Source organism: Sinohyriopsis cumingii, chromosome 7 (genome assembly GCF_028554795.1).
Source record: "Sinohyriopsis cumingii isolate HCF-2022 chromosome 7, ASM2855479v2, whole genome shotgun sequence".
NCBI lineage: Eukaryota > Metazoa > Mollusca > Bivalvia > Unionida > Unionidae > Sinohyriopsis > Sinohyriopsis cumingii.
The window spans coordinates 104128216-104144961 of record NC_142967.1 but is presented as its reverse complement, the minus strand read 5'-3'; the positions used below and the strand labels follow the sequence as shown (position 1 = coordinate 104144961).

General features: G+C 33.6%; 1 protein-coding gene across 3 annotated transcripts in view; it reads left to right on the top strand.

Moving 5' to 3' along the window:
- Window positions 1-15667, top strand: part of LOC149795854 (uncharacterized) — a 76552-nt gene extending 60885 nt beyond the window's left edge. For all 3 annotated transcript variants that reach the window (XM_089965777.1, XM_089965776.1, XM_089965778.1), the window contains one exon: window positions 1990-15667. In XM_089965777.1, the coding sequence (XP_089821903.1) occupies window positions 1990-2237 (248 nt within the window). In that variant the 3' untranslated portion in view covers window positions 2238-15667. The remainder of the gene's footprint in view (window positions 1-1989) is intronic.
- Window positions 15668-16746: the final 1079 nt, after the last annotated feature.

The following is a 16746-nucleotide window of genomic DNA, read 5'->3' as shown; positions in this document are numbered from 1 at the left end:
GTCGCAAATTGCGATTTTTTTCCCTTACTGGCGACAAAAATATCCCATCTGGCGATTTTTTTTGGCGACAGACTTTTTGGTTATTTAATTTGTACATAAAATCATGGATTTGGACTGGATAAATTATAAGGGAGAACGAAAGGAAGCCACACACTTGACTAAGCAATGCATAGGAATCTATCTGTTACACAAACGATCCTTAATCATCCTTTGTTCGTATTGACAACCCCATCTTTACAGTGCATTGTTACATCATAATCTGCTTATGCTGACATCTGGGCTGAGTACTGTATGCTGTGATACAGTCAATCATGCTACCGAACTATACCTATGACTGTCCGACTTCTGAAGACGCGAATAGAACAGATACAATTAATTGAATGGCCAATCCTTCCGTTTTTTTTTTTTTTACATATACCAATACAATTGTTTTGCTGAACCTTCATAGAAAACTGATAACCTTTGAAGTACTGACTACTGCGTATAAATACAAAACAAATGGAAAAAATCTCAATCACAATTATATCTGTCGCCAGTGCAGCATTTTGCTCATTGATCTTTTCCTTTTGCCATGTTACGGCTGCAGAGACTTAAACTCCGCAACAAGAAATAACAAAAAAACAAAACAACAAGTTTTGCATAATTAATAATAATTATTTATTTCTCAAAATACGGGAGTGAAAGAATCCCTAAATTGGGTGTGAATTTATGCTTATATATACGGTCCAATATTGCCAGGTGTTGACTCGTGTAAGTTTCATTCGTGGGAATGGTGACCCTATTTTGCTTGTCTTGAAAATTTATACAGCATTCAGTGATCATTCTTGGGATTTAGGAAGCAATTCACTACAAGCTTTGTGAAGCTAGCCATGGGTGGGGGGGACCTGCTGATAGACTACTGGTGTCACCTGTCAGCACTGTGGACTGTGAACGTGGATTCAGTAAGATGAACCTCATAAAAACTGACATCAGAAATAAACTCTGCATCTCATCTCTCGAGAATTTCATGAGAATCAGCATGTACAGATGTGAAAAATTAGACTTTGAAACGGCATTCAACAAGTGGGCAGCCCTAAGATCGCAACGGATCTTCATGTAACACTTTGTAACATTTTGTTAATGCTTGTTGTAATTTGAGTATTAACTAACCCATCTTTTGTAATTTTCATTGCCTGTTACATTAAAAGACTAAATTAACACTTGGAAAAATGTACACTACTTGTTCTGGCGACACTTTTTGAAAATTGGCGATAAAATATTGAGGTTGGTGATTTTTTTGGCGACAGCTTTTTAAAAGCCAGGACCATCCCTGAACACTTGACAGGATACATTGTGCTGAGGCCAATTGGAGTAAAGTGCCTTAACTAAAGACACACCATAGCTGGTGACCAAGTTGCACCTGGCTATGCAGGATTCAAGACCGCATCTAACTAATGGTTACTACTGAACCACCTTAAAATCACGTAAAAAGAACATGATATGACCTCATTTCAGAACTGTCCAATTTAAAAACTATCAAACAGACAGAGAAACAGGAAAATAGGTAGGTAAAGAAAGAGGATAAAGTTAATCTTTGTAAAGTATCATAAAAGATTAAGACTGATGCACAGAGATGAAGGCAAAGAAAACAATGATCAGCATGTTTAGTTATAATATCTCTACAGAAAAGCTGATGGAAATCTCTTAATTAGAGAAACAATTTGTATCAAAAACAATCTGATATTAACTGTTGAGGATGTGCTTATTCCACAATATTTCTGATGTTCATATTAGGTGCAGTATCAAGAGTAAAGTTCACAACAATGGAAAATGTGATTAATGACATCTGTTACATTCACTGGTTTTGACAATGACCAGTGAAACAATAACCTGGTAATTTAACAAACTCTGGGCTGTCACTGTACATGCTGTTTACTAGCACTTGTGATGCAGTTGCTAGCATTTTTGTCATAACATAGACATATTTAATCAATTCCGATTTCCTTGCAGATTATAAAGATGAGATTTCTGGGAGAGTTTTGTTACGCTGCTTGTTACAATTCAGCAAAGCACACAGAGAGAAGGAACCCATCAGGGAGGTTCATCTTGTAAACAATTATGATGGACCTATAGCATGTGTGACAAACATCTTTGCTGAACATTTTAAATCAGAAAAGAGGTTGAGCTCTGTGAGGACAAATCCTGGATGCAGGGAAAGAGGTTCAGCCACTTTGGAAAATTACAGTCTTCAAAGCTAGAAAGCAAGACAAGTTAGCAAGTCTGATGAGCATAATAAAAAAAAAGAGTAAGGGTCATTATGAGTAGCACAGAAACCCTGGCATCCTATAAGTTTTGGCCTAAACAGTCACATAAGATGGACAGAGTTGTGGTTGACAGTCAAGCAGAGTGTGTTAAATCACATACACCCAACACTGTGGCCTCTCTATTTTGTCAAGTTGTGAATTAAATATTATTATATGCTCATTTTTTTATCCGTTAACTTTACATTGTCAGAATCTTTCAGTATTTTAATTACTGCACACCTTCATATTCCATTCACATGTATAAAGGAACTACTTTCTATTGTAAACAAACAATGGATGCAGATGCCAGCACTTTTGATTTGTAAACAAATCATGTACCCTCGCTTTGTAGGCGTTTTATGTTGTGGTTGTTTAAATTTGTTTCTGAATGAAGTAAAGCAGTTGTTTTGTGGACTGACACATACCAGTTGCTTTGGCATATCCCGCGTTAACTTTTGATACAATGTTTCGGATTTAGGTTAGCTATACAATAGACACTAGAAAGGGTTGACCTTACAAATAACATACAAGTGTCAAGACATAAACTGTCTTCTTTAGCTGGTGATAAGAATGGCAGAAAATACACTTACAGTTTTACATCCTGAATTTCCTCAAAATTTGCTTTCTTAGTTCTGTAAATCCGAATTACATTAGCCATGTCATAGGTTCTCAATCTTGATTACACATTTCGAAACTGTACTGTAATTTTGAATATAAGTGCAATTACATACACCTTACTGCACTCAAAATGAAATAAGCATTTAATTTCATAGCGTCTTTTTGATAATTGCAATTGAAAGACTTCATATTTTTCCCACATTATAATTTCAAACATTCGAAGACAGAAACAAAATCACATTTGCAGATGTCAACACGCTTCTCCCTTGCTTCTTCAACCCATTGTATTTCATGTGGAATTGTCATATAAATCCAGTCCATAATCATGAAATTTCGTAGAATAAAAAAAACCCCACCAAAATCTATTATTTCCAGATCAAATGGAAAAGTTGTTGCAATGAGCATTCATTCACAATATGACTCCAAATTTCAATTTTAACTAGATGCGCCATTTTCTTTTGAAAGTTATGTCAAGCGTGCGACTAAGTTCAAATTTATCTGGGTGGAGTTATATGCGCATTAGTAATGTTGTTATTATGTAATGATGAATCTGCGCCTGTGTATTTAGTTTGGAATAAGGAATATATTCAGTTATTTTGTTGCTTGTTGTGTATTTTGTTAATATAATTAAGCATTAGGTAGAATTTTAAAAAATTAGCATATAATAAAAAGGTTACTGCATTTGTATGGGAAAATATGAACTTGTTTTTTCAGATGAATATACTGCACTCCCAAGGACATGCAGTATTTACATCTGAAAAAACTCCTTCATAATTTCCCATACAAATGCAGTAACCTATAATTATTTCTACAATAGATTAGTGCTTGGCAGTTGAAGAGACTCAGATTTTTTATTCACTGTCCAGAGCAATTTAATGGATATCACTACATAATTATGGCATTTCACATTTCCTACATTTACTGGACAAGTAGTTATCCATTGATAAACCTGACTTTCCAGCAGAAAGAACAGTGACATTAATTACATTGATAGTCTGTAGGTAATTATTTCTATTGCTCTTCACATGACTCTGGGACTATCACCAGCTATGAAATATTTAGGTATCAATAATAGATGCTAAAAATGGAAGCTAGATTACCACATGACAAGCTTAATGGATTTGGCAAAGTTAACTCTTGCACATAGATAGAAATGCTGAATCTTTTTGGACCACTTACCTTATACATGTGGAGTGATAGCCACTGGTCATTCTTTCATGTCATATGTGATATCTTGTTCAAGCTCTGTCATGAAATTGTATCTTCCTGTGAAACTGAATAATGAATGTAGACTGGATTTAAAGATACGAGGTGACTCATTGTCTCAAAGGAATAGAATTTCCTTTTTCGTGGCCTCTAATATTACTTTTACTGTAGATGTTGAGCTCTTTACTTGGCCAGGACAAACTCTCAGATTCATTGCTTTATTCCAAGGTAAATGGTTCCAAAGATCTTAACCTGGTATTATTTAAATAATGGGAACAGACTAGTTCTCTGTGGCTGTGACAAAAATATATACCACAGTGGTTGCTGCATTGATATCAAAGGTGCTGTATGTGGCAGAAGAGGTGGATTTAGTTCCATTGTGACAATATCAGTACAGTAAAAAAATAATTATGAAATGCTGATTCAAGTCTCCAATGACAGGGAAATTGATCCAGCATTTAACATAGATCTCATCTCAGTATTGTTGGGAACCTTTAGCCAAATACATTCCAGGGAAAGATCACTTCACTGCAGATGCTGTTATTTTAAGATGGAAAAATTCTGACACCTGGCTCCAACAGCAGAGAAAACTCCCCATCCATGCCCAGCATACAGAAGACAGTTATTTGCTAAATAAAACAGTGGACCAGTTTCTGCATGATGCACACAGTCAACATACTCAATCTGTTTATTTGTCAGGTTGGAAAACATTACTTGGTCATGTTGGTCCTTAGGGATCACATTGTAGTCAGCCTGTAATCCCCATTTATGAATATTCCCTTGTTGATTTTTTTATGGTCTATTGCTTCAAGATTATTCATATTTGATATTCACCTATAAAGCTGTATTTATATGGTGTCATGCATTTCACATCAGGCTGGACTTATATCATCACTTTGATGGCCACTTGTATTCATGCTGTCCAGGATTGTAACTGGTGTTGAGAGCTGTAAAGAAATTTCAGACCAACATTCTTAACACAAGGCTATCCATTAAATTCTGTACGTTGTTGTACATGTGTACTTTGCATTAGAATGGTTTCATAATTTTAGAATATGTTATAATGCTAACAGCTTTGTTTGGGCATTTTTACACATTGCTGAATTTACTGTTGTGTAAACCACTGATGTGGAGGTAACTTACATATTTATGACTACATAATTGCTGGAGATAATACCAGTGGTACTTTACTTCTGGTGGCATACAATATGGATAACTATATTTGCCCCTATAAACAATTATTTAACAGTCCTCTGCAGGAAGGGCTATTTTAAAACTTAAAGATCTAACAGTTGCATCAGATGGTACAAATCCACTTTCTAAATCTGAATTTCGAGAAAAGTCGCATCTGCTCCTAGTTTATGCAGATCACAAATTCAATGATTGATCAGTATGGACAAGGGCTGCCACTTTAGCAACTAAAACACAGATTGAGGACGACATTAATAAAATGCTGGAACATTGGACCTTGTTATAACTGGACCTCAAATGACACCATTCAACATATGCATTAGACTTTGTGTAGATCCACCTGTTTTAGACATAATATTGGGTTATGTGTTGCTTCATGTACATGCATCATATATATTTTTCATTACTTGGAAGTGTTTGTGCATTAATTTGGTGTTACTGTGTCTACAGTTGTGTCAGAGCTCAGTTAAACTTTGTGACATTTGTGAGCAGTTATTTTTTCATTACTATTATTTTTCGTCAACACATTCACTGTATTATACCACTTTGTTTTATTTGTCCTGTGCTTATGTGGCCATGTTGTGCATTATTTTGAGTTTATTAAATATTGTGTTTGAATGTATTCTTCCTAGATGTAATCATTCAGATTTTTCTATGGATGTATTCCTCTGAAATTCCTTTCACAGAGGGGTATTCATAGAAAGAATGTTTACAATGTTTATAGTGCTAAATGTTTTGGTTTTCTTTAAAAGTTTTAAGATTCATTGACGGTTTGGTATATTATACACCTGTGGTGTGTCTACCCCATATTTTTGTTTAATATTAGGCACGCATTACTCATAGTCTGGACTAGCATAGTTTCATCAGTATGCTAAGTCTATGTACTATAGGACTTGCATATCTAACTTGCTGTTTCCTTAAGTCAACTTTATATATGGCTACTTAGTTACACTTTTTGACATTCTTATGCAGTTAGTTTCTTCTCATCATTGCATTGTCACTGCTATATAACTATAGAGAGTGATTGTACCCTTGTTTACACACACAAACATTTTGGGCATGATCTATGAACAGTTAGGAGCCCTGTTCACACACACAAACATTTTGGGCATGATCCCTGACCAGTTAGGAGTCCTGTTTACACACACAAACATTTTGGGCATGATCTCTGAACAGTTAAGAGACCTGTTTACACACACAAACATTTTGGGCATGATGCCTGAACAGTTAGGAGTCCTGTTTACACACACAAATATATTGGGCACATTCCCTAACAGTTAGGAGTCCTGTTTACACACACAAACATTTTGGGCATGATCCCTGAACAGTTAAGAGTCCTGTTTATAAACACAGATATATTGGGCACATACCCTAACAGTTAGGAGTCATGTTTACACAAACATTTTAGGCATGATCCCTGAACAGTTAAGAGTCCTGTTTACAAACACATATATTGGGCACATACCCTAACAGTTAGGAGTCCTGTTTACACACACAAATATATTGGGCACATTCCCTAACAGTTAGGAGTCCTGTTTACACACACAAACATTTTGGGTATGATCCCTGAACAGTGAATGCACAGTTAGCATCATATGCAGTTCTAAAGTTTTATTATTTTATATATTATTATTTCTCTTTGATATATTGATTATTGTTATCATATCTCTCATCACTGCTAGTGATCTATAACTGTACATAGGTTAATATATAGCTTAATGTTGTATTTTTGTTTTATGCTGTAATGTTTTGTTTATTCCGATTTTCCTTGTTGTTCATGTATATGCAAATCTTGTTCCTCTAGTCTATCTACTGTCTTCATTGTCCATTATCTGTTTCCTATTTTGTATTGTGTGTCGTTTTTGTGTTGACATATTAACTGTTGGTATTCCCCCCATAAAAGTTCATTTCTTGGGACTCTCCACTGCATACTACACAAACTGTAACATTCCCAGCATGCAATATAATTTGGGAATTCTATCCTAAGTCTCTAAACTTAACAGATTAATTTCCTATAAATTTCATGATAACAAGATGACAACTGATCTGTCTGAAAACATTGGCAATTCTACCATAATAGTTAAGTCATTCAGTAATACTGGCAACTCTGGCTGAAAACATCAGCAATTCTGCCATGACAATTATGTCATTGCCATACTGGTGATTCTACTGCATAGATTCAACATGTTTCTCTAATATCATACCTCAAATAACCTCATGCAATAGAGGGTGACTTAGATTTACATAACTTAACTAAGGAATCAGTGTTTGATTTTAAACAAACCTATCACACACCTTTGTACTGATGACTCCTTAAATGAGTTGGATATCTTATATTCCACATCACCATTGGAAGAGTTAAGGGTTCATGAATGCATGTTCCCCTTAGCATGATTCATAACTCAAGTTCTTCTTTTTAAAGCCTTGCTGAACAAATTAAAGTGGGCAGTGCCCACTGCATTGCATCCATCACTAGTTGTAGTATTTTTGCACTTTTAATATTATGCCTTGTTTGAATTTTTTGTGGTTGGCTACATTAATGAATAAGATTGTAACATAAAAATTCTTCCAGTTTTGGAATATAGTCTTTGTTCAGATGAATCTTTGTGTGTGAATATATTCTTTATATCCAATTTTCCCACTGTATAGAAATGGGTAAATCTACTGAATGCTTTTTATTTAATGGATGGAGTATTGTTTAAATAAACTTGAAAAAAATTCACATATAATATTCCATGGCACTTTTGTTTGTAATTTTATTAAGCTAGGATTTGTTTTGGGGCTTTTTTGGTGAGCTAGATTTATAATGGGTAGCTTGGTTTTTGTGTTGAAGTTTAGCTGTACTGTACTATAATTTTGTGGAGAAGACAAGGTCTCTTTATGTGTAGAACAAAATGCATTCTAAAAGCATATAGATGCAGGTGCCTAGGCATACTTTTGAACATAAATTGTAGTTAAAATATATCTCTTATGACAGCACATCAAAAGAAGGTATACACAGAACAAACTTTTCTGAAATATGCAGCACCATATTCAAGTTGGAAATGAAGTTAAGATTTAACCATTTCAAAAATTATTTCAACATCTAAGAATTTAATCCAGCTGCTTATTAATCCTCTCTTATTTTGGCCCAAAATGTTTGCATCAGAATAAATATCCTTGAGAACATAATACCCAAAGCTGTTACTAAATTCACTTGTCATATGTCATAGATTCACGTAGAGAGAACATAAGGCCCAAAGCTATTGCCAAATTCTCTTACCATATGCATCATAGATTCACGTAGAGAGAACATAAGGCCCAAAGCTATTGCCAAATTCTCTTGCCATATGCTTCATGGGTTCCTATAGTGAGGACATAAGGCCCAAAGTTATTTTTAAATTCTCTTGCCATATGCTGTATAGGTTCATAAGTCATAACTTCTATAAATTCAGATGTTTATACCATTTGACAGTGGGAATATTTAATAGTTCCATGAAGATATTGCATTATTTATTGCTGTCCTTGAGAAATGTAGATCCAGTATTAAGAGATGGATTCAATATTATATTTAGCAGTTACTAAAATTCGTTATCCCAAAAGTCATTACCAAGAATGAATTTGTTGGACTGTATGGTTTGCTTCTTTTCTTTTATGGACTGGTATGACACTAGTGGGCTCGAAGGTTTCATGAAATCATGGCAAATTAGAAAATCATTGGTGGATTTAAGAATAATAATCTTTGCTGATTGGGTAAAAGTATCTATAAAAAATGAACATTGAGAAATGCAAACTTTTGGGACTTGTTATTACTCTTTGGACTTGGCTTCTTCAGACAAGTTTGTTAGTTTTCATGTAGGCACAAAGAAAAACCACTGTGGATTCATAAGTATGTATATAAATATATAACCTGAATTTTTGTTTAATCCAGTAACTTTTCATATAAACTCCTAGCATATAACACATGATAGTTTGCTTTATTTATATCTTGTTTATTTATCTTTATATGTTTTCCAGCATGTCTTTTTTTTTTTAATGATACAAAATTGTTAACTTCAGACTGATATCTTTAAGATTTTATCTCATTTTCATAATTTATGTACACATAATATTTGAAAAACAGTAAATCTTTAAATTATAATCTTGAATTTATCAACTTTGCAATCGTCATTGAAAATGTGTTTGATATTATTGCTGATGAGACTATGTAAATTTAAAAATAAAAAAGTCAAAACTCTAATCCAAAATATGGGACTCCGGTACTTTAGTTTTTCAGAGTTCTGCAGTAATGAATTAAATGTTTACAAGGCAGTTACAGGATTAATTTATACAATAAAAGTTCTTGTGGAAAATTTAAATTTTGCCTAAATAGATTAGAAGAACTTATAGGATGGACTGTTATCTTTCGTCTGATGTCAATCAATCCATTGGCACAAATTATCACCAATCTGAAATCCTATGTGACCACCACAGCAGCCATCTTAAAAATCTTGTCAATGCTGCTCCCTCTGAATGTAAAGTCATATCAGCATGATGTTTTCACAAATAAACATCATATGATATCTAGTTGGTCTTAAATAGTAATTGTGCCAATCTGATATTCACTATTGGCCATCTTGAAAGTCTCAATTGCTACTCTTTCTATACGAAAAGTTGTATCAACATTTGGTTGTCACCCAAAGACTGCAGTTGGTAATAGCTGAAAAATGATGCCAACCTAACATCCATTATGGCCATCATGACACCCATCTTGTAAATCTTGTTATTGCTACTCTTATGAAACGTAAGGTTATATAGGGTTTTCATCAAAAGACTAATTATGATCTCTTAGTCCTGAATGAAAATATTCCAATCTGACCCCAAATATGACTGTTATAATGAAAATATTAAAAATCTTGCCACTAAGTTTCCGGAGTGGCTGGTCATATCAGCGTGGTATTTCATGCAGGAATCTCAGAGATGGTTTCATCACTTAGCTGTTAACAAGAAGAAATATCTTGAATTTGTAGACATTCTTTTCAGAACTCATATTTAAGGATAATACAGTTTTTGAAACAACTTACATTTGTATAAATACATGTTATCATGCAAACAAATTACCTAAACAATTAAGTTTATCATCTAGTGAAAGTGTCAACATACACGAACATGTACCAGCCAGTGAATCATATAATTAACTTGTATGTGAAATTGTCTTTGTTTAATAGCTTGGTTGATTCCTAGTGAGCACTAATTTCATGAACAATTTCACCTGCAACAAATTTACATTAAATTGTTGCAGTGAGTGTTACCATCAGAATTAATATAATTCAAGAAATTGGCCTCCTTATCATCGAACTAATTAGGCATCATGCACCATATCACTGGCAATCGTCATCATCAGCATTTACAACACAGTCTGTGGAAACATTACAACATGCATGATATATCATCCTGATTGTGGACAGTGCATTTCAGGTTCATTCTTTTTGTCGAGGCTTGCAAGGTATTTTTGGATTAGAGCATGTTGGTGTTTTTTTCTTCCTCAGCTTTGTGTATAACAAGAATTTCACTCATTTTCACAACTATCATAATTCAAATGAACAATACAGAGATTTACGTTAAACTGTACTCAGTCAATCAATATACAAGTATAGAATGAAAGCTAAACATTATTTTAAAATTATTTAGTGAAATAAATACAAAACAAAACATTTCTTTGCATTGAATGAGAAACCAGTCGTTATAAAGTATCATTTAATAAAGAAGTGTGATTAACATGATTCTGTTGCATGGTGCCTTTGTTAGACCTTTGTTCTTGACCAGTTATGAATGAGCTGTGATTATTATGTTTTTTGTTACCCAGTATCTTTCTTGTTATGCCTTTGCCTTTTTAATGACTGCCATTGTTTTATCTGGCTTTGGCATGTCAGCTGATAAAATGTTATAAATGAGCTAATTTTCTTTGGAAGACCACACAAATCAATTGCTATGAGCCAATACATTGTCACAAAGCAATGTTATAACAAAACCTTTAGAATGCGTACAAAATTAGAAACTTGTCAGAGATTCTAGCATAGAAATATTTTATCAAAAAATGTAATAAAAAAAAATCTTTACAGTATTTATGTATATAAATTTTAATAAGTTTGCAGCTGCATCTATACTGAGTTTGTTTTTTTAGTTCTTTATGTTTTTATTCCACTTTTATTGCCAATCAGAGATCTGCCTTAATTATTTTTGGTTTCCCAATGCTTCAATTTCATTATTTTTAATGTTTTAATCCATTCATCTATTCACTATTCTTGCATCTAATTGTACTTAATGTCTTTCACTTTCCTTTAAACTCTTAAAATGTGAACTCCCTAAGTATGAAATCTTTGACAAATCTTTTTTCTCATAGCATTTTTGTGGGTGGGAGATAGAGATGACTGTCAGAGTTATAACCCCTGCCATAGCTGCCAACTTTTCCAAAAATGAAAAATCAGGAGATCTACCACTTTCAGACATAAAAAACAGATTTTTCCCTCTCACAACCTTAGACTTTAAATGCATCTTTGCATCAGTAGCTGCAATTACCATTCTAGCAAGGAAATACTTTTTTGCTATTTCACAATCAGGGAACATTTTTTGAAGTAATGCATGATTGGCATAGCTTAAGGATCAATTGTCTTCAATAAGAAATGACATGAACAAGCATTATGCATTAATAATGATGTCATGTGCTCAAAATTTAAATTTATTTTTTTATTACTTTCTTCACTTATTATTTATGTTTTTATTTTGTATCCATGTGTTTCACTATGTCATTCACAAGAAATTGAGAAATCACAGTGCCTAAAAATGTGTAAGAAATACTATTCCTTGATTCCATTATACACAAGAGCTGTTGTGCATACACCATTTTGAAATTGGTCTTATATCTTTTTGCCATTTTTGGTGTAAATTTTATCGATGTTGAACAAAGAACACTACTACATAATGTAATGAAACCAAGCATCTGATTCTGTTGCACAGTTTATAAACATACATAGACACTATGCTGAGACATGGAAGTAAAATGCAAATTTACTATCGTACCATTTTTTGCGATGATGAAAATCATGACAAGTTATACTTCAAGAGGGCGAGTGGGTGTTTACATTAAAATTCATGAGTCTCGTGCCTGAATCAGGAGGGTTGGCAGCTCTTTCAGATGCACCCACTTTTTTGTATCCATGCAGTAACTCCCTAATTTGATGTACCAAATGAAGTTGGTGGCAGATATGGTAATGGGTTGCAACTCTCCATCCTTCAACTCCAAAGTCATTCAAGATATTTGTGTGAAACTTGGTACATATATTAGACCAATTGGTTTAAATGAACCTTTCGCCGTTCAACATATTGTTATGGACTACTGGTGTCGAGAATGGGACTCATGCACACAAACTAATATTAATCGTATTATCAAATTTCAGTAGCCTGTAGCTTGAATTATGCTCAATCCAATGATGCCATCTGCTGACATGCATAAGTCTTCAAACTGACTTCCATTTAGCTAAGAAATCTCATATAGATGTGATTTGGTCTATTAAGCTGTTCGTGATCAAACACCAGTAAACCTTATTGATACACCTGTCCATACTGCCAATACTGCCTGTGTATTCTTTAAGGTCAGAAAGAAACTTGTGTTTAAAACTACCAAGACCAAGAATGCATTGAAAATGACATTTGTGTATAAAGGATCTTCTGTATGGAGTCAGTTACCACTTAAGCTACGGCTGGCTGACAGTTTTGTTTTTTTCAAATCAGGATCTCTCAACAGTTTAAACATAAATCTCTTACCAAATACTTTTATGTTTCTTCTTTGGTCTTATGCATTAAATTTTACATAAATCAGCTTCAGATATGTTACATACATTCCAAGTTTTAAGTAAAATATTTGTGTGACATTAAACTCACTAACAGTCATTATTTCTTTTATGAATGTTGTGGACATATATAGAACGTTGCATGCACTTGAAGGCTTTACATGTGACATTATCTAAAAATTTGGCTAAATGAGTTGCAATCTCTGAAAATAAAGTTATTTTCATTATTATAATTTATATATGTAATTGTATTATTATTACTGCTCACAAGTTTTGAGTTTATGTATTTTTATTGTTATTTGTCCACTTGTGTTCAACCATCCAGCCTTCATCCATACTTTTGTTCCTGCAGCAAAGCTCCTAAACCATTATATATATATATATATATATATATATATATATATATATATATATATATATATATATATGAAAGGTACACATTATAGACCTTCTCCAGATGAGTCATTTTCTATTCAGTTTCAGTACTTTTTTCTTTTTGTCCATTTGTCTGTTCATCCATCCATTACACAAATTTTCATTTCCAGGACAAAACTCCATAAGCAGTTTAGATATGTCTAGGAAAATCGGTTTACTTATTAAACTAGTTGTGTAGATCTTCCTCTTGGCATTCATGATTCTTCATTTTTGTTATTTTAAAACATATTTTTGTCCTTTTGTCCATCCATTCATTGTCCAAACTCATTTCCTGGACAGAACTAAAAAGCCTTGTAAAGTATCTCATTTTAATTTGGTGCACATAGTATAAATGTACCATTTGCAATTTTTTGCTTCTTTGTAATTTATTTTTTCAGTACTACTTTTATATCTTGGGCTACACTCCAAAATCATTCAAGATACCTTTATGAAATTTTAAATACACATTAGACTATTGATCTATATTTGGTCTAGATTTCAGTTTCAATATGTTATGCATGTGTCTCCATTGGTCAGTATATCCCATTGACACTATATATATATATATATATATATATATATATATATATATATATATATATATATATATATATATACATACAGTGCAACCCGGGGCACCGGGTGGCCGAGTGGTCTAAAGTGCTCTCCATTATGGATCACTGTCATCTCACCTCTGCCTGCGTGTGTTAGAGTCTCAGATTCGGCCAATGTGGGTATGTGAGAAAGCTTGCCAGTAGCTTCTCGAGGGTCGGTGGTTCTTTCCAGGGATTTCCCGGGTTCTTCCTCCACCATTAATACTGGTCGCCATGTATAGCCTATCGTGTGCTGAAAAATGGCGTTAAACCCTACAAGAACAACAACAACAACAACAGTGTAGCCCCGCTATAACACGAATTAGGATATAACGCGGTCATGGCGTGGCTTTCGAAATTTCGTATGTTCATTCGCACATGAAAAAATATTTTTTGTTCAGAGTACATGAAATAGTGTATAAAAAATGTATTATCATTATGGGGAAGAGATCGCATAAGAATTTGAATTTAATATGATTGTGGCGTGGTTCCTGAAATTTTAAATACATGTATATGTATTTTCTCATACTGGGAATTTTTTTTCTTTCTTTTAAGTACGAGAAAAGTGTGTAAAACTTTCATTATCATTTTGGGGAAGAGTTCGCTTATGAACTTTAATTTAATACGATCGTGGCGTAGCTTCTTAAATTTAACTATCACCGGGTTCTTGAAGTGTTGTGCCAAAATAAACATTAGCGGAAATGTTACTTATTAATGGTCCACGAGTATGGGTTGTTTTCACAGACATCACGATTGAGTACGCAAATACCCACAATGCAATGCGCTTGCACCTTGTGCCGCCATTTTGAGTCCCTAACAAACCTTTGTCATCATTAGTCATCATGTATATTCAAGATAATAATCTGATTTAACTGTCGATAAAGACATTTACTTCATCGAAAGGATACATAGATTATACTTGAAATTAAGTGCTCTACAGCATGAAAATAAAAATAAAGCTGAAGTTCCCTTGCTTGTATCGAAAGACAGAATAGTGAATCTGACACGTAATCATGTATATTGCTATCAAATAGAAATGTATTTTTATTTTACAAACAGACAATACTGACATTTTTAAAAAGTGTGTCATATCATGTACCTAAGCTTGTCATCTTGAAAGAGTATTTCCGGACAATGATTTTTGGGATACAATATCAGTTACGAATTAAAATCTCAGAGCATGTGTTTTATGACAGAACTTTTATGTACAAATACTTTTCGCGACAACAGGTGTTTGTGCCAATGACAGTTGACAAACCAGTTTAATTAGTATGGTCAAATGTTGTATTTGTTGTGGAGATGATGGACGTAGGATGATACTGAAAGAAAGCGATAACCGTTCAAAAAGACGTTTCATCTTCAGTGTATTCAAACGAAACACGTGCAAAACGGAACATGACTTTGTGTCAAATGTCAAAACGAAGTATTCCTGAAATGCTTTTAGAAATATGAAATTATATGTTAACAATTAGCTTTTTAACTTGAAAGATAACCAAATGATTGATTTCAGCCCATGAAAATTGAAAATCATTAAATGTTTCTACTTGTTTGTGTATCCATTTGTTTATGCGTTTGTTTATCGATCGATCTATTTGTTTATGAAAGAATAACAAAGATTATTGAAATTTAAACGTTTTACCTGAAGAAAACAAATAGAAAAGTCAAGCATTCGGTCTCGTGTGGTTGACATGCACAGCAGAATGTGATGTTCTATTGTATTCTTACGCACAAAATGAGACATGCTTTCGTAATTATGCGGGAAGAACAATGTTATTAGGTGCTGATTTGAGGGGCTAGGGGGCTCAAAATGGCAGATATGGAAGTACGCACGTTTTGTGACGTCACGTGAAAACAACGGTAAGTCGTCTGTGTGATTGTCTTCAATTAATTCTGTATAAAGTCGTTGCTCAGACAATAGCCAACATGCGTTTCTTCTTTAACTGCATATACAAACAAGCCGCATGATGACAGATTCACACAGTTTAATAAACATAAAAACAAAAGCCGCCAAGATGTTTGCTGGGCTTGGCGGTGTTATTAGACGCAATCAGTTGACCAGTAAATAATATCTGCTTTATTGAAAGAGTATGAAATTGTACATGCGTTCAACTTAAAAAAATTTTTTGTAAAAGTGACTCGTGACCATTGCAGGCCTACTGCACTTAATTCTTGGGTTTGGTTTCACATGTATATGGTGTTCGCTTATGAACTCGTTAATTTCCTATTTTTTAAAAAAGAAATATTTTACGATTATGGAAAAACAAGTTCACAAACGCAATTCGTTTCCTACTCTTTGCGCAAAAAACTGTATTATCATTTTTGGGAAGACATCGTGTGTGAATTCGAATATAATACGATATATAATACGATCGATCGTGGAGTGGTTCCTGAAATTTTAAGTAAATGTTACGTGTATTTTTCTCGTACCCGGAAAAATACTTTTGTTTAAAGTACGAGAAATAGTGTGTAAAATGTATATTATCATTTTGGGGAAGAGTTGGCTTATAAATTTTAATATAATACGATCGTGGCGTCGCTTCTAACTTTAACAATTTCACCAGCCTTTTGAAGTGTTATGCAAAAATAAACATCGGAAATGTTACTTATTACTGATCCATGAGTAAAGCCAGTAAG